Here is a 19,990-nt window from a genome sequence, read left to right as displayed (position 1 = left end):
AGAAAAAATAACTGCAAAGAGCTTACTTGCTCCTGATAAGAAAGCACAGGACTGCAGGAGCATATAATGGTATATGCTTACCCAATTCTTCCCCAACAGCAAGAATGGCATCAACAAAAGTATTTTTAGATAGTATTGCTATCTTAATGGAGTCAGGAAGAGTAAGACAGCACAATGTCCACTACAGATTTCAATCAATATGTGAGGGAAATATATCTTTGGGTGAATCTTTGGGTGAAAGAAGCAAGTTTTTAGAGGCCTCAAATGAATGGGATCGCCTTAATAAAATTGAAACATAAAGGAATGTACAGCACCCTTGAAGTTGGTATGAACTAGGCTGATTGTAAACCCCTTATCACAAACATCCCCATAGCAACGTAATGGAGGATGCCTTCTTCCTGGCAGTTGGCACCTTGAATCAATTTGTTTCTTCCTCTCAGACACTATTGCTTTCCTTATAGATAACAGTTGTTCTGTCCTTGTAGATAGCAGACAAGAACAAGGACAGACAGTAGCTTGAGAAGTACTGCACATTTAGGTATGCCTGCATCATCATATGAATATGTATATATATGCATTCTTTTCCCTTCCCCTTCTTGTAGAACTGTATAAATATCAGGACATCCATTTTGCCTACAGGGGAGTGTCTCCCACTAACCTTTGGTGGGGTCCCCCCCCAGTACGTACTGCCTGATAAACAATGCAGTGAAGCCTTGATTATTTTGCCTTTGTGGCTTGTGTTTTGATTCTACAAATATATTATAAATGTTATCTTCCTCTTTCTCAAGCGTACCTACATGCTTACTTTTTCTCTCTATTCATTGTCAGAGTTGGAAAATACCATAACGTTTAAACAAAACAGAAATTGGACTACACAATGTAAAAGGTACACTACATTTATTATATTATATCCCTTTTATCTAGCAATATTGTTGAAATGAAGATCAGATATCTGTATGTTGAAATATGGTGAAAAAGTAAAAAAATTCAATGGGGTGAACTTACTTTTTCACATGAGTGTAGACAGCTGCTCCCCATCTTTAAAATGTATATGTTGTTTAATAAATGAGTTTTTGTTTAGGCTAGCATATTGCATGGACATCTCCTCATAGTTCTGTAGCTCACCCACAAATATTTGAGTGAGATGTTAGTAAGTGTAGTGTATTTTTACTTCCTAATAGGTTTTCCAGTTTAAGGTTCCAGCTAGTCATGTTCAATTCTAGTAGGCCCTTTCATTTACCTCCCATCATCCAAGATTTCAATTCTAAACTGTACTATTTCTGATTTCTCCATCATTGCTTAATTATTTTTATTATTATTGTTATTTGAAGGTTCCACAAACCTGAATGCTTCTCTAAGCATGCAGAAATCTCCTTTTTGCTTCCAGGCAACCCATTTTGGATGCAGCCCTATTGGCATTCCCCACTTCAGCTCACTATTAGAGGGAGTAATGTATTTTGTTTTGTATGAAGAGATTCAAGATGGATGACCAACATCATCTTACCATCCATGCCAGCAGCAGTGTCCATAACAAGCCACAATGACATCAGAATGACAGCAAGTGCATAACATTATTGAACAAATGATGGAATTATCTAATAGCTGTTTTCACTATCGTAATGACACAATATCTTCAACAGGGCAACTTTGAGCAAAGCACAATAAATATACTACTTCCCATTCTCAACCCAATACGGTACCTGTTTGTGTAAGGGCAGCGGCATTCCTTACAAAGTCCTCGACTGGCATCTCCAAAGTAACCTTCTTTACAGCGTTCACACTTTTCTCCAGCAGTATTATGCTGACAGTTCTTTTTAAAAATATACAGAAGCCAGAAGGTTAGCAGTGGTCTGATTTTTCAGGTTGATTATAAATGCCAAGATGAGAAAATGACGGCTGATGTGTTCTAAGCCATCACATATTTACCTTACTGCAAGACTGAACAAATAAATTAGACTCAGTGTCTGGCCAAAGGGTGCGCTGACAATTGTTTCCTGCTTAGTTTCAGGAGTGATAGAATAGTTTTACAGTAACACAGCTGGTCAACACATTATGAATTTAAAATAATAGTTGTTTCACAATTAAGATATTCTTGGTTAGAAGTGATTTAGCAGTTATAATAAAGCTTACTTTCACCGAGCTTGCAGTTTCTCTTAATAAACAAATTAGTCTGCTACTTTGATCATTGTCTTCATTTGGGTAGATGCACTGCCTAAAAGCAATGTGGGTATACTCAGCAACAGAGCATTTGACTGCAGATCAGTTTGTCTCAGGAGGTTTAAATATTCTTACATTTATACAGACTGATCTATATACCTTGTTGATACATATTCCAGCCTAGCAGAACAGGAATGATGAAAAGAAACTCCCCCACCAGCATGGAAATAAAATCCTACTGCAGTATCAATTATCAATGCTGCTCTACAGGTACTAATATTATTCCTCTGTCATAATATGCCAGTGTTAGGCACTGGGCAGCAAGGAATATTATGGTGGTAAAAGTATTTGGCTCCATGTTTTCTGGCTCTGTGTGTTTTCTAGCTATATAAACAGCTCTTAGTCTAGCTGCTACTAGTTGGTTAAATTATTTATCTGTGATCATGAAGTTATTATTTTCTACTTGGAGGAACATATAATAACACCTTTTAAACTGTTTTAAATTCCTATTCAATGTTGCATTTCTAACTGGAAAGAAAGACTTCATAAACAAGGCAAACTAGCTATCCAAACAATGCAAGCTGTAAAAATTGTTTGCAAATATATGACATTTATCTATAACACAACACGGATAATCATTGGGGCTACCACATCTGGGCTGCAAAACAAAAAAACAGATGACTCAGATGATTACCAGACCACCACTCTATGCTGCCATCTAGGAGTCATCTGGATTTGTGTCACCCAATCTGGTAGCTCTAATGGCCAGTAAAGATAATTAGAACAAAGCCAAAAAAGTTAATTTTTAGAAAACTCTCAGTCTTAGGGCAATGTACACTATGTAGCTCTTGCTTGATCGTACTGGTTGTGTTTGCTTGTTATGGCCTGTTCCTCAATCAAAATGCCTTATGATTCACACCTGTTTTGGAACACATTGATTTGGCGAACCAGCTCCTATATTTAAACTCAAAAGGGTTTGTCAAAAACAAAGTCAAGGGAAGTATTGTGTAATGTCAAAGAACTCTGTGTGGGCAATGAATAATGAGTAAATCTGGGCAAAAAAAATGTGGGTAGGGAAAGAAGCCAGGGCTGTGTAATGAATCTGGCAGTAAATGTATTTACATAAGAAAAAGGATCCTAAGGACAAATTTTCAATATACTGTAGAGAAAAAGGCAGTGAAACATTCTAAAAGTTTATGATACACCAAAAAAAAATGCAAGTCTTGTCCTTAAGTCTTGCCAATCAAGCTCCTTTAGAAGTATTGCTTTGATTAATTAATTTCAAAAGGAAATAATGCCAAAAACCAACATTGCTGTGTAAATATCAGGTGTCTGAGCAGCTCAGCATTATACCCCCCAGTTCCCTTACCTGTGCTTATAAATGCATCCCACCCAATTTTTACTCTTTGGATAGAACTGCTGTTACATTCCATGGCCACATATGGATGATCACAGCTTAATAAGCCAAGCAGGTGAAATGAAACCATTGTTTAAAGCTGGCTTAACATCCTGGCTTATTCCCAAACTGTAGTTTCATTGTTCAGATGTATCATGAAAGCTATAATTAACATAATGGCATGAAGAGAAGCATGAAGCCGCTGCACCTGGATTCTTCACATCTCAGCTTGTAAGTTAAATTACCTGTGTTCAAATGTAACCTTGGTAACTCTTGTTGAAAGAGAAAAAAAAATAAAGAATGCATGCTAAGCATGGCAAGTGAAGATAATTCAAACTTGACAAGCTTCTGTGGATGTTTTTGCTGTAATAGATATGTCAATTTTTACTGTGCCTCAAAGACCTTTGTATTTTTGCAGGGACAAACAATCTCTCTCAAATTTATTACTGTGTTTGTGAGTTCGTTATAGTTCTGGTGTAGGTGCTTAACTGTTTGGTAAAAGGAAGACAGTCCATTTTGTTCAGTAGAGGAAGGGCTCTCTGTATGCAGAGCCCCGTATTCTGTTGTGGTTTGAGCTTCTCTGCTGGAGACTGATTTAGATAAGAAAGTTGCAGGGCAAGCTGAAGGGCGGAGATCTATTAGAATGTTGGACTGAAGTAAAAGAAATTAAGAAGAGCACTTGCAGCAGCATTCGTTGTAATTACTTACAATACAAATTCCAGAACCATCCAGGCATCTCTCTGCATTTCCATGACAATTGCACGGAACACACCTTCCTGTAAATAGACCCATATTCTCACGATAGAATCCAGGACTGCATTCCTGGTGTATATAGAAGGAAGGAAAAGTTGAATATTGTTTGAGAAGATTAGAAAATTCATTCTTTTAAATTAGATCTCTGTGGGATTTGAAGGTAGAAGAAATTTAATGGTGTTATGATCTATAACCATATTAGTACATATTACAAGATGAACACAGATCAGCCCCAACAGATTATAATATCTTGGCTTAATAAACCAAGATAATGAGACTTCTTTTGACTATGCAAATAGACTCTGCTTTATTCTCTTCACCCAAGGTGGTGAACAAGTCAGGAAGTCTTCTACTTTCTACAATGTCTCTTTCCATCCAGGTGAGGAAACCATAGCACTGGACAACTCAGGCTCTTAAGCAAACCTAAGAATGAAGAACCTATAGTCAATGGAAGACTTCTTGGCTAGTTTGATTTCTCTCATAAAAGGGTTGTATGCATAGCCAAGGTTTATTTACACCTCTGCTTATAATAAGATATGACTGAACACAAACAGTGTCAATTTCAAAGTCCATAAACTTCCTGAATACTGGAAAAGTAGTTATACATATTAAATTACAAGATCTGTCAAGAATTATTTTATGAATTCTATCACCATAGTGATGATTTGATAGCATATATTTCATTTGCTATTCAGAATATTTTCAGACATATATGCACTATTCATTAATATATTTCCAGCGTTTACAGTTTAATTTCCAATGCATTGTTATGAAGGCAGTGTATTGATTATTATGTTGGACTGGGAAACTTAGGGGAAAATTGGAGGCAGGAATGCTATGTATATTACTTTGAGTTTGTGGAAAAAAGATGGATGGAAAATAATTATAATTATAATAACAACAACATCTGCCTATCCCAGGTCCTTGGGAAGGACTCGATAGAAGGATAAAAATGCCAAATCCAGTCTAAACATCTGGCTGACTATGCGACCAACAATAATGTTACCTTTGCTAAATAATTTCTAACTGGAGACATATGAACCAATGCTTAGGAAACAAAAGTGTTCTTTAATACAAAACATATACAGTATTTGCATTCTTAACCCAAAGACAGGTTAAGCATAAAAAGAATGTTCATTGGCTAGAAATTTTTAAGAGGAAAAAGCTGTACTTTTTAAGCTTAATCAATGGAAACATTGCAGACCAGACCATGTTACAGAAATAACTTTCTCTAAAATGATGTCTAATTCCAATAAGACGATACCTTTTGAACTATTTTATACCATAGCTAACACCAGCAAAATACAAGAAATATAACCACACCCATTGCCAAACTTTTGAGTCTTTGATCATCCCCTCTTCAATATCTATTATTATTTCACTAAGGCCATCTGTAATTGGACAAACTCAGCAGCTGCTGTTGCACATTCTCTCTGTGTGTAAGCACATGGAAGAAAGATCTCAGTGTCATATCCCATTGGACTTGCCTCTGACCTCTGTCTGAATTAAGGGATTTAACTGAAGTGCCGAAAGCCACGGTGGTTGCTGACCACTGGACTGAGGATTGCCCCAGTGAAAGATAGGTCATTCACACACATCATGGTCACCTTATGACTATATAACTGCAAGAATGACACATTCCATCAATTAAAATGTCTCTGATAATTTATATATTATAATCTAATAATAGATCATTTCTAAAGCTAATTGTCTTTCATAAATTGAATGAAAACTGGTAGAAAAAATTCAGAATAATTTCTTTATCACCATCTTCATAGTTTTTGTGCATTGGATTTTTCTCCCATCAAAAAAGGCAAGCCACAACCCCTAACACAAAGCAGGTCCATATATTTTCTTTGTGGCCTCTGCCTTACGTATAATCTTACCCCACAAGATTCCAAACATATGTTTAATAGGCAACTGGAACCATGCTGGACACTAAAGAAAGTGACAAAGCTGTGTAGGAGACAATTACAGAGGGAAAGCTGCAAGAAAGGCAGTTAAGAACCCCACCTTTCAACATCTCTGCTGTAAACCATCCTCTGCTGAAATAATTCACCAATTAGATGTTGCTGTTGGAGTTTAGTTAATGTTGACATGTAATATATACTTTCTTCTTAACAAAGCCATTAGGTAGGAAATCACTTAATGAATTAGTTGAGCAATGGAATATACTAATCTCTTTATGGATACACCTATTCACATGAGTGAACTTATGCAAAATGGGATCTTAAACTATTAATTTAAGAGCTTGGTTTGAATATCAGTGAAACTCTTTGATTAAAAAAAAGGATTAATCCTTCTAGTATAATGAGACTTCAACTAATAACTGGTTAGAATATATTAATCTTGGTCCATTAAATTAATAGTGCATTAACTTTTGGTACCATGTTTTATGAATGGAATCTATGGGTATAAATGTAATAGAGCAGTGGGGAATCTATGGCCATCCAAATATTTCTTAACTGCAGATCCCAACAGCCTCAACCAATATGCTCAATGATGCTAGAAGCTGCAATTCAGTAGCATTTGGAGGTCCACAGATGTTCACTGGTATTCATCAATCAATGCTAAGTTCAGTGGAGAGTGAATGTGATTCATTTAATTGTTGCAATTAGGGATGGATCTGACATTTGCCTAAAAGCCATTTTCCCTCTTGGCCTGATTGACTGGATTCACATACCACATTAAGCTATAATCCACCACCATCCAATTGTTGGGTGCTCCATCATGCTATAAGAAACCAAACTAATCATGTTCTGGGTTAACTCAATGAACATTTAGTACTGGACAAAGTAATTTGCATCAATTCAAATTCCCAATTTGTAAATATTGGGATGATGAACTATCTCACAGGACACAATAACATTACAAACCTTTTTAAATTAATAATTCTCAGTGCATGGTTATACTAGGCAATTAGGTTGGCCAAGCCAGTAGAATGGACTTTTAAGATGGAGGTCATTGCAAAGATATTTGGCTAAATTAGAATTAGTAATTATCAATAAAGATATCAATTAAAGGAAACTGTTAGGGACAACTAAATAGGAATTAATCATTTTAAAGTGAGTGGTTGTGCTTCTCGTGTAAAATTGGCAAAAACTGTTCTGAAACAAACAGCAGTATCTATGTTAATAAAAAAAATATTTTTCATCATCTTTTTCTTTTCAGAAAAAAAAATCCTATACATATAAAACATCCCTATTAGGAAGGTTTTTTTTTTTTTTTACATATTTCATAGGTATTTAACTTGCTATGTGCAGCAGCACCACCATATCCATTTATATATTAACATATTTGCAGTCAACATTTCAACCCCACAGGGGAACAATGTCTTTAAACAGTTTTGTTTTTCGTATGTTTGGAACAAGGATTACAATCTTCAGTGTAAAAGGAAGCAGACTAACCATTTACTGACCTCCCACACTGGTAGAATCCAGTGTGGATTCTGGCTATCAAGAAAGAGATCAGTTGGCTTTACTGGTTTGGCCCTAAGGCCATGCTTAACATGCTTTCATGTCAGGATTTTTTAAAAATTCAACATGAAGAGAACAGGTGGGTTGAGAGTAGAAAAAGAGAAGAGTGGTTACCTGTCTTGGTTTAAAATCCCATTGACCTTGTTGCTGTTGACCACGGCCAGGGAGCTGTGAAAATGCTATCCTTTGTTGCGAAACATGTCCCAAACACAGCCTCAGGCCCACGCAGAAGGCCAACCACCCAAGGCTGCACAGCCTCCATCCTCCAGCCCTCATTTTGCTGAGCCTCAAGCTGAGCTGCTCCCTTGCACAGCCCTTTTTATTATGCAGCCCTTTCCCTTATGCTACTTCGTACTGTTTTGCTTCTGGCTCTATCCGTATGCCAGGATCTGCTCCTCCTTTAAACTTTGTACATGAGTCAGGTTGTGCAATACAGAGCAATGCCTTTACAGTTCCTGAATTAAGGTGTGGCAGGCATCACCTTTTTCCTGCCTAACACAGTGAGACAATACTAGACGATGAAGCAGCCCCGTAAATCACAGGCTGAGTAATTCTGAGGAAATATGTTGGGTGGGTGTGTTCCTTTCTGGAGTGTGTCTATGTCTACCTTTGGGCTATGTATTTTCACCAGGCTAGAGAAAACAAAGTGAGGAGCCCACAAACCAGACAAGGTGTGTTCAGGGAATAGGAAAAGCAATGGTAAGGGTTTAAATGCACGCTTGACAGGCAGATCAATTGAATATTTCATATCACAGATTATAAATTCATTTAAAATAAAACTGAAAGTATTTTCAAAGTAACATTCAACAAGCCCAGTATCGTAACTTGAGAAGAAAACTGACAGGGTTACAGGCCAATCTTAAAAATATTTGCTTTGTAAAAGGTTGCAGTGATACCAAATCAGGAGTGAAATGATGTCAAATAAGCAGGGTAAGCAGAAGGGTAGATTGGCATAGCTCCGGCACCACTAAGAGAAGAAAGAAGTTTAGGTGGTGCAGCTTTTTCCACTCTGACCTGACAACCTGCACCTTAAATTTTAGTTTCCTACAAAAATAGGAAAGTCTTGTACATTTGTCATCCTTTAACCAATAACTCACAGAGACAAGAAAGTTACTGCAAAATAATCAAATTAACTGCATGGTATCAACAAAAGTAGACTGAAAACTTGGCAGAACTCTACCTGGCATTGCAACATCTTAGCCAGGTAGAACCAGAGAAGGATTCACAGATCATACTACTGTTTGGTTTTACAGTACAATGTTTTGAGTGAATTCAGCCAGCTGTGTTTTTTCAATAAACTACGATTAACTAAACCTTAAGTTAGGGCCATACATTAACTGGATTATGTTATGTTGGCTTTACATTTGATTTTTTTTTTACATATTTGCCTATATTGTTTTTTTTTAATCACAATGTCTTTGAATAAATGTATTTTCTACAAGCAGATTATGTGGCTACAGTATAATTTTCCACTGAACTGCTAAGATGGTTCAAAATACATCTCTGCTGCACTTTTAAGTCAAATCATTGCGAACAATGCTATCTCGTTCCTAGAGCCAAATCAGTACTGTTACCCTGAACAATGTCTCATGGATGATGCAGAACAAAGAGAAAGAAAATCTCCTACCTGACATGAATCACCCATATATTCAGGAGGGCAGGAACATGCCTCTACAGCATAAGCAATATTACCATTTCCTGTATTGGTGGCTTCTTCCAGACCAACATCGCCCAGGGTTAACCGCTGAGTTTCTGTGAAGTAAAGACCTCTGATTTGTAATCCATCTAGTCTAGACAGGACCAACATCAGCTCCTCTCGAGATACTAAGTTATTGCTGCTGGTGTGCCTGAAGTTCCCCTGCACATTCAAGATACAAGTGAAATGTGGGTATGGAGTACATTGCATTAATCTCCTATAGCACAGGAAAAAAGGGACATTAATTTTCAAACAAAGACAGCAATGAAGATCAGGTGCTGGCAGTCTAAGGGGACACTATTACTACTAAGGGGAAAAGGTGCTAGTAAAATAATTGAATCGAGAAAGGACTAAAGTCAGGCAAGAGATAATTAAAAGAATGATATGGTAGGTATGATCAGTGTTAGCAATCAACATATAATAACAGAGAACTTGGGAGCAAAACATTTCTATTTTGAGAATGTTCTTAAAACAGTTACCAAGCAGCAACAGCTCTTTATTTATGCAAGCCATTTGGAGATAGATATGTCAGCACGAACACCTTGATTTTACTCGAGAAACCAGGGAGAGGGATCCAGTTTTGTCAGAACTGCTGGCACATGCTCCCACCGGGATATACACAACTGAAGACTGGTCCCCCACATTACAATAATCTGTTCAGGAGGTAACCAGTATGTGGGATATAGTGGCCAAACTGGCCCTTTCCAAAAAGAGTTGTAGTTGATAAACCATTCACAATTGGAAATAGGTGCTCCCTGCTACTGCAGTGGCCTGAGCACTTAGGACAGGTCCATGAGTGCAATGACAGCAATTGCCCTCTCCAAGCCTCTTCAAGTCTCTGCTCCTGAACATGGAAAACTGGTAGGAGAACCTAGGCCCTGATGACATCACACAGCTCGCCCAACACAACTTTTGTCCTTGATCAAATCTCCCAGGAAATATACCTTGCATTTACCAGGAGAAGAGACGCAGAGGGGGAATTGTTGGGAGTCCTCCTGGCCTTGTCCTGACTGGTAACCTGGCCTAAGAGCGGGACAGGCGCTGCTACTTGTCACACCTCAATACCTCCACCTTCCCCAGCACCTTCCACAATTGTCTGTCCCTTCTCCTCCTCCACCAAAAGAGCCTCCAAAAGATTAAAATACATAAAACCTCCCACTCTAAGATAATAATCCACTCACAAACACACCCATAACTAAGTTCTCAAAAATAAATCCTTCTCCCAATCAATCTATCGAGCTCCTATCTTGGAAGATAATGTCCATTAAGAGAAAAGTTTTTTTAAAAAATGCTTGACATCTTATTAGGTTGCTGTCTAGCATATTGGTCAGGGAGAACCAAATATGTTGGGTATATGAAGGAAAAGTTTGTTAGAAAATAAAACTGTACAATCTTCCACTTCCAACCTATTAAAATGTTAGACAGCATGATGCTATGCATATATTCTCCACAGGTTATATATTCTTACTCATTCTGAATAGCAAATGGCATTAAATGCCATTCACTCCCACTGATACAAGAATAAAAGACATTTGATACACTGCTTCTAAGGAGCTATGGAGCATGATTCAATACCTATCTTCAGTTCTAATGCTTAACTCAGCCTAATACATCAAAATATAATCAGTTTGGAATGGCCTCAAACTATCTTCAAGCACATCCGTAATTGCAGGTAGAGTATGATGCCAAATATCTTTATTTTTCAGGTCTAAACATGAATCAGTCAAGAACCCAACTTGTCTATTCAGGCAACCAGTGCATGTAGCTGCTTAACTATAATACAACACATTATTGTACTATATTACAGAATTACTTGATGCCAGAGTAACTTGATGCTGCTCTTCTGTGTTCTGAAGGAAGAAATGTATCCACATAGGTAACTAAACAAGCTATTTTCACAATCTGGCTTCTGGCAATATTCCCCCAGGTCCTCTGGCTTTGAGAAGTCCCGTGGTAGCACAACAGGCACATTTTCTTAAATAGGAGATATAGCACTGGATACATATGGTGTCCTTAAAATCTTTGATTATTTACAACATAGAAGCAAAGCAAGTAGGAGGAAGAGGATTCCAAGCAAATATGTAGCACAGCTGTTAATCCTCCACCAGATTCCCAAAGAACAACTGGACCCCAGGGATGCTTTACCTCTTTCCAAATGCTGATTAAAAATGCTGTTCTCCCTTGCTGCATTCAAACTATAAAATTGCTATCTTCTATAGCACATGAAGACCAATCTTGGGACCAACCCTGTAGTTTGATTTCCCACTGAGAAAATATCCTCAATTATTTACTGAATAATAGGCCATCTGCTCACCTATCACTTATAACACCATTCTGGATCAGAACGTATAATTACAGTACAGATTCTTCTCACACATGGAGATTCATTATATACCGCATCAAATAAATAAATATTTACTGCCCATTTAATGCATGCTTATGAGATTTTTTCCCCCCCTGTGGACAATGGAATACTCAGAACTGCAGTCTTGGAAATTATCCTTAGAGCAGGAACATTTATGTTTGCTTTTTCTGATAAGGATCAAAAATAGGCAAAAGTTTGATGACATAGCTTACCAAAAGTGAGTTAACATTGTTCTTACCTCAACTAATTGAACTGATCCATAATACTGTTTGTCTGGCAAAGGATTATTAGGATCTATGTAGAATATTTTCATCTCCTGTCCCTGTGCAAAAGTAGTTCAATGTCAGTACAATACCATACCTATGTACCAAAATAGCATGCTTCCCACAGAATTAGCATGATTCTCAAGTTACTTACTTAAAAACTTATATCCCACTTTCTTCTTGCCAAGTAGTTCAAAAAGCAAGCTTCTTAAATGCTAGGCCAACAGTGTACCGAAAAGTGTGATAGTCATGTCAAACAGTGAAACAATATAATTGCTTGTATATGAGGTAAATAATTGTCACTTTTGCATTTCACTGTGCATTGACATCATTATTTACCATTCTCTTTCTCCCAGCAAACCATGTACCTATATATCTGCAACTTAGGATAATGCTTTCTGCATGAAAATGTCCATGGAAACATATGCAACAATCAATGTGTTAGGCTTTGTGGTATTAGAAACTTCTTTTATTTTTTCTCAGTATTGTATTAATTTTAGAAATACTTTCAGTATTAAATCAAAAAAGAATAAGAGAATAAGCATAATGATAAAATATATTATTACATCAGTTTGGGGACCTAAAGTAGAAATGGTGTGAAGGTCTTGTTTAGATAGGGACGGACCTGGGGAGAGCTCATGGCATGCTGGCTGGAAATTATGCAGGTGCCATTCAGTGTATCTGAAAGCTACCAGGTTGGGGAAACTTGGAATTAGAGGAAACTTTCAGCTCCCACAATCATTTCTTTGTTAACCATATATTTCTCTCAGTGGAAATAGAAGGTGCCCAAATGTAGAAAACTCAGTTTTACTTGAACATGAAACAAATCTCCTTCTTCCCAGAAACTAACACTTGTTTAGCTCCTTTATTCTCCCCAAGGGATCTTTCTTATAACCACTCCTTGAGTCAGCAGAAAAATATGTTGGCATTATTTGCACTGCTCCAATGGTCAAGCTGTAATCTGCTTCTATTACAGGCTTACAAATGGTCCCATCAGTACAGTTTTAGTATGAGACAATTTAAGGGAGCAATTGGGAGATTCCCCTCCCTTTGTTTCTCTCCCACCCAGTGTCACCAGCCAGCAGGATAAGCCTCCAATAATCACTCTTGTTAAAGTAGGGCAGGCTTGGGTGAGTATAATCGGGTGCCTAAGATGAATGCTTTTGACACCTTTCCCACGCGACAAGTCTTCAGCCTGGAGGTGCTCTGCATTGGTAACCTGTCATTCAGGCTACTTATGAACATGTATCTACCAGCTTTCTGGAAGAGCATTAAACATGTGTCCAAAAATAGCCCAGCTGACAGATTGATGGGACAGACAAGGAAAGCGGGCTAAACAGGGAGGGAACTCACATGGTGCACTGAAACAGCCTCCTGTTCTTTCATCTCTCCCCATCCTACACCTCAATGACTTGTCACTAGACTATTTCTGAATAGAGGTTTACTTGTCTGTCATCCAGGTTAGAAGGGAAAACTGGCAAAGCTCTGGTCAACTCCACCTCAGCTCCCAACTATTCCAAAGTGCTATAAGAGAACAGCAGTACCAGGAGCAAGTGGCCATAGTCAGCAGTACCAGGAAGTATTCCATGGAGTATGCAAAACATTAAAGTAGGCAAAATGGCACCACACCAAAGTAATAAAAACAGTACAAAGCATGGTCTTCCGTTATTCCTTGTCAGCCAAAGTAACAGAAAGCCTATAATCCACCAATTTGGACAGAACCAGCAACTCAGCTCTTTCCTAGTTTAAATCAATTGGCAGTCCATTCTTTCTACAGACAAGTCACCAATCTTTTGAAAGTCTTCACTAGTCTTTAAAAACAAGTCTAGTGCCCTTCAAGAAAATCAGTATACCAGTGCACATTATTTCTGGAGAAGTCTGTAATGCTGGGAAAGGTGGAAGGAAAGAGAAGAGGCAAGGTAGATGGAATCAGCTACAGCAGTGATGGGTGCACTGATGGAAGACTTGAAGAACCAGGTTAGGGACAGATTGTCATGGTGGCACATAATCAATCAGCACTTTGGGAAACATGAGCTAGGTTTACATGGGCAGATGCCTCCACAGAAACTCCATGTCCAGTTTCTCCTACAGCCAAGCTAAAATGGCTATGGAGGGCAGTGCCCATGGAAGGGAGGGAGCATGAATGCAGCAGCCTCAACCAGCCAACAGTAGCTCAGCTGATGCTAGCCCTGACCACATCATCATCAAGATAATGAATGAGGCATCAGAGATTATTAATATGCCAAGACTTGTGGCCAGAAAACACTAGGACAAAGAACAAATTTAGACTGCCTCTATGATGGGCAGATGAGATGAGCACTTATCATGACCTCTAAAAATGGTAGGTAGGGCATCTTCATGCCAGTTAGCAGAACTTAAGGAACAGTTCTATCAAGGGATAGGCTTGGAGATAATATCTACTTAGAAACCAGTAGATATGCACAGCAGTAAATAACAAGTCAATACAGCTTTAGTTCAATAGACTTGTATTACAATGAGCAAGTATAGGCCATAGGCAATAGGTCATTTAACATTCCAAGGTCAAACAATACACTTACGAATCAGTCTGATGTAGCAGCAGTTAAACAGTAATTCTTCTCCAATCATCCCCCAACAACATTGCCCAAGGAGCAGCCTACTATTATATTCAGGCTAGCCAATCTCCGCTGTCCTGGCTACATTCCATTCCACCCTTTCTCACCTGAGATGTGTACTACTCCAATGACACACTCCTTAAAGGAACCTTATTATAATTATCTTAACAAGTTCAGAGTCATCAAAATGGCATATTCAGATAAAGACCTCTCAGGCTTTCATACTCCCACACAGAGGCTGTGCAGTAAGCAACCATATAAGCACAGAAAACATATAAAGGCAAGCCAGCTTCCAATCTCTCTTCAGATATACTTGAAGGTCAACTATATATGAATAAGTAGTAAAAATTCTTTAAAGCTAAGATGATGCATCCAGATTTACATATATCATTTGACTTACAATTAGCTGCACATCTGGTCTTTTTTCCAGGAGAGTCATGCCTTCACTAGGTAAGCCAAAGGATTTCAACTGATAGCTCAAATATCCTCCATATGAAGAAAGCTAAATAATATATTTCAGGAAATACAGAAATTGGTTATTATACTTTAAAATAATTCTGATTTTTAGTCTTAAAATTGCAATATCCTCAATGGCATTTCCAACATAGGTACAAAGAGGCCAAGAAAAGGAAAAACCTTTGTCATTAAAAGCCTCTTTATTGATGTACCAGATTGTTACTTGCTAGAAACTGACTATGCCTAAATTCACATTGTTCTAAGTGATACTATGATTTGTTTGGTTCTGGCTTAGCATGTTGTATGAATCCAGCTACTATAATTCATAAACTATGCTTTATAGCCTGCCATGGGAACCCAGTCTGCACCTGGATGTTATAATAGAATACAAGAGGACAAGAGGAAATAGTCTTTGGAACTGATATAGGAGAATTTTAAAAGGTAATATAGAAAACATCATGTACCTTATTCCCCAAGTAAGATGATGGTGCCACCCAGTACAAATCATGCAGAAAGGGGGGTAATTCTTGGACATCAGCAACAACACTGTTGCTAACCGGATTGAAAGTTGTAGGGATATGCATGACATTACCCACTGCTTCCAGATGCCAGTTTCTCATATTGGTGGACTAATGGCAAATCAGAGAAGAGGCACAAAATGAGTTTCTGTTTTGAACTCAGGTCTTCCCACAATAGAAAAGTTAATTTGTACGATGGAGTGGTATCTGGTAGAAACTTTTCCTCCTTTGGCTTATGTGAGAAGGTTTTCTGATTCCTTGACATGAACAAAAGCTGTACATTTTTCTTGCCATCACAAAATATCTCATCCTAGCTGTGCATAATTACCCATGGAGATTTGCAACCAACATCACAGAACTGAAATTGTCCACTCATCAAGAAACAAGTCGTATCATAATCTCAGTGGCACAGAGCTTACTAATCAAGAGGAGAATGTCACATAATACATTTCATTAACTCCTTCTGCAGGTTACCCAGCAACATGGAATAAGAGCTGGAAAGCCAACTGCCCTGATTCACAAGTGAGGAGCTTTTCTGGAGAGACAGGGAAATTTCCAGAGAGATGTTGGTCTCTGGGATAACTAAAAGTACAATCTGGGCATTGCAACTGTGACCAGATGTTACACTTCTACTCATGCAAACAAACAAGCCAACCTGTTTTTGCAAAGACCACTGAAAGCTAAAGAAAAAACAACAGCTTTAAACTTATCAGGAAGGAAATGACTTTAACAATTCTAAGGAACAGCAATGACATAAAGACACAGGAAAGGGGAAAATGCATCTTAAAATCCTCAGCACAAAGAGAGAAAAGAGAACACTATTAAGGATTGCTAAAAGCCTTTCTGCCATGCTTTTTTTAAAGGTTAAACATAATGTTATTGTAAGTTTCTCTCTTGGGATGAATAGCTGCTTTAGGAACAGGGCAGTTTAGGACCCTGGAAAGCCACCACTGATTTGTGCGCAGCCAGTTAAATCCCTTTGTCGCCCTGCAATCTATGATCTGCTGCTCATTTGAGCCTCAACTACATCACTGCTTTTAACATACAAAGCAAAATTCTAATCACAGATATTGGACTATCTGGTCTAGTAGTCTCCTCCAAAGGAAAAAAAAACATAGTAAATATACCTTGACTCTACTTTTATTTGTACTGTGGCAAATATTGGTTGCTCCAAAACAAAAGCAAGCAGTGCAGCCTTTGGGATTAGCAGGGTCCAGATAAAACGATCCTGAACGGCACATGTCACATTGCACACCTTCAACATTCCCCTACAAGCCAGTTGGAATAAGTCATTAAATGTTTCCACATAAAACTTTGCAGTAATACAGAGAAAACAAGGCAGTTTGTCTATGGTCTTTCAGTACTCAGTAGCACACATGACAGTGAAATTATCTCCTTTTGCAAGGAGAATTTTAAGTCAGTGGTTTGCCTCTTCAGTACATAACAGCCATAGCCACCATCATTATGCAGCTGTCGGTTTAAATAAGGGGCCTTCCAGACAGACATGTTTGAAGTCTGTTGACACAAATGTTATTGCTGTTAGTCACTAGATGATTCACGCTGAGTGCACACAATATTCTTGATCAAATCATAAGAAACTGAAAATCTGTTTTCGATCTGTGCTACTTTGGCATGAATGCATCCATAAGTCTATTCTATTCTTTTTCCATATTATCTTACAGGTATTTTTTTTTTAAAAAAAAACATAACATTTGCATGTAAATAAGCCCTTCTAACATATTTCTCAAGAGACATATTTCTAAATATATTCTCAAATGCTTTTTTAACTGAGAACTCTGCCTGAAAAATCATGAAAACTAGTAATTACATTCTCCTCCTCTCTTTAGTACAGGAAGGACAGATCATTCAATTAATGTGAACATTTACAAAGACTGAAGCCCTCCTGCATTCCTAGCCAAAAATGTAGACTATAAAGACTGTTGTGAAGAAGCCGCCGATAGCATTAATAATACCACAGCATTTGTGTGATTGTGAACTTGAGCATTTTGCTTTGATTCTGACTATATCACTACAGATGCAGGAATCCAAAAGGAAAATAAATTGCCTCGTAGTAGAATTTCTTCACGCAGATGAAGAAATTGATTGGTAGAGGAAGAAAATTGATGCTGTATCCATCAGGAGTCTTTTTGATTTAAAACAAGTAGACAAGGTATGCTGATAATGAGAAATAAATGTGGTGCTGAGTGATACCGAACCATTAATCATATTACTAACTACAAATTAAGCACTATTCACTGTAACTCTTGGAATGTATTTCTGGAAACGCTATGACATTTTGACACTTGTTAGGGCATCAAGTCAACAATTCATATATTTGAGAAGTGATATTAAAATGTGGGATCACAACTGAATAATATTGGCCAATTCCCACAAACCTAATTCTACACTCAGTCAACCTCCACTATTGGATCTAGCAATGAAGTAGGTAACTAGAGTGAATGTTGTAACTTATTTCCCTTTATTCAATTGACAAAATAGGTTGGACAAGGTACATGCACTGCTGGAAAAGCAGAGGTATGGCCTGGTCAATGCCTATGGGATGTCCTAGCATTACTTTGTTTACAATAGTGGAGAATCTATAAATAAATCTGTTCAACCTCTTCTTAATAGTTCAGTCTTCCACACTTCTTCTATTAAATTCAGTTGAAGGGCTGAGATACAATCTGTGCACAAAAATCAACCATGTTCTCCTATGTTTCCTTCTGACACCTTATTAGATTTACACAATGTACTGTACTAAACCTTGTACAGAGATATAGATGTCTAGATATATTACTGTATTTTTAAGTAATTATGACAATGAGAATTATTTCCAGTTAAATAAGGATGAACACATAAAATAATCATACAAACTTTGAAATGTGAAAGCATCTGACCTTACAGAGACAAAGTCCTGTTTGTGGATTGCAGATATCTGGTTCTGTTCCTCCTCTGTTACATTTACAAGGTTTGCAGTTGGGAAAGCCATAAGAACCAGGGGCACAGTGATCACACTGCCGCCCTGCTATTCCTGAGCGACATCTTAAACAACAAAACAAAGGCCAAAAATCATTTCTGAAAAAGCTTTTCTTTCAGGAGATCAGATCAGTGTATAACACAGATTTTATATGATAGAATAGCAGATGCAAGGCTAATTAAGGCTAGAAAAAAAGATAAACCTGTCGCAGATCCTGAGTGGATCCTCATTCCTTAAAAAGATGATCTTGCTAGATATGACATTTTATATTTCTTTTCCAGTGGCTAGTAAAGTTTCTTTTACTTTCTATGCCAAAGACCAAAAACAGACATGATGCTGGAGATCTATGATTTATCATTTTTGTGTTGTATCGAAAGACTTCAATGCAATTTCTCCATTCTAAATTATTTGAAAGCGAGTACCATAAAGATATACTGGATACTAAGTTTTGATGCAACAAAAATAAAATATTATAACTTGGGAATATAAAGATTGCAGACTTAACTTAACACTGATTTAAATATTACTGATTTAGCTTAACACTAATTTAAATAATTAGGTAGCCTGGAAAATGACGTAGACAAGCACATCGCCCCCTTTCCAAATACACTTTCTCAGGGAAAATCAATTGTCAGCTCAGCCATAAAATATTTAGAAAGATCAAGAATGTTGATGGAAAAGCTACTAGGAATGCTTTGGAAACCAAGGATAGATTAAGATTAAACCCCATAGCAATAACTCTCAAGAAAGAAACTATGTTCACAAATTACTCATTGTCTTTGTAGTTCTATCCCCATCTCATAGTTTGGCCCAAACTGACTAAACACCTGATATGCTGCTATATCCAATAAAATACATTGCTGCTGTAGCCAATCACATTTATGTTCTAATTTGCATAACTCTATATGGAAGGGTTGCATCCTTGCCCCTTTTTAGGTCAGCCTTGCTGCCCCCAATAATGAAATAAGCAATTTGTTCTTCAATAAAATTGTGTGCCATTCTTCAATTTAAAACAAACCCTTGTAAGGGAAAGTTCTTACACAATTATACATAATTACTAATTAGTACAGGGTAAAGGATTCTGTTCTTCAGTTCCAAAGTCAACATGGAGCTCCCTACTATAAAAAAGTTACTGCATATGGAACACTATCAGCTTTAGAATTACAGCAGTCCAATGCTTTTTATAACAGGAGTATAGCAATATGCTAAAGCACAGATGTTTTGCCCCTAAGGATATACTGTAGCTAGAGCAAAGTTTCTCAACCTTGACAACTTTAACTGAGTCTGGACTTCAACTCCCAGAATTCCCCAGCAGCATGGCAGGGAATTCTGGGAGCTG

The 19,990-nt window shown here is 37.6% G+C and overlaps 1 protein-coding gene across 2 annotated transcripts in view; it reads right to left on the bottom strand.

The window, feature by feature from the left end:
- LAMA3 (laminin subunit alpha 3) overlaps window positions 1-19,990 on the bottom strand; it is a 160,518-nt gene that overhangs the window by 66,901 nt on the left and 73,627 nt on the right. For both annotated transcript variants that reach the window (XM_088130669.1, XM_088130668.1), the window contains 8 exons: window positions 18,572-18,716; window positions 16,802-16,942; window positions 15,621-15,785; window positions 15,101-15,202; window positions 12,082-12,165; window positions 9,410-9,640; window positions 4,262-4,375; window positions 1,701-1,810 (listed from right to left, as the gene is read on the bottom strand). In XM_088130669.1, the coding sequence (XP_087986795.1) occupies window positions 1,701-1,810; window positions 4,262-4,375; window positions 9,410-9,640; window positions 12,082-12,165; window positions 15,101-15,202; window positions 15,621-15,785; window positions 16,802-16,942; window positions 18,572-18,716 (1,092 nt within the window). The remainder of the gene's footprint in view (window positions 1-1,700; window positions 1,811-4,261; window positions 4,376-9,409; window positions 9,641-12,081; window positions 12,166-15,100; window positions 15,203-15,620; window positions 15,786-16,801; window positions 16,943-18,571; window positions 18,717-19,990) is intronic.

Source organism: Python bivittatus, unplaced genomic scaffold (assembly GCF_059951505.1).
Source record: "Python bivittatus isolate LINGU-HERP-01145 unplaced genomic scaffold, Pbiv_v1 ctg000840_np1212, whole genome shotgun sequence".
NCBI lineage: Eukaryota > Metazoa > Chordata > Lepidosauria > Squamata > Pythonidae > Python > Python bivittatus.
Note: the sequence above shows the minus strand (reverse complement) of the source record. Positions and strands in the feature narration are given on the sequence as shown.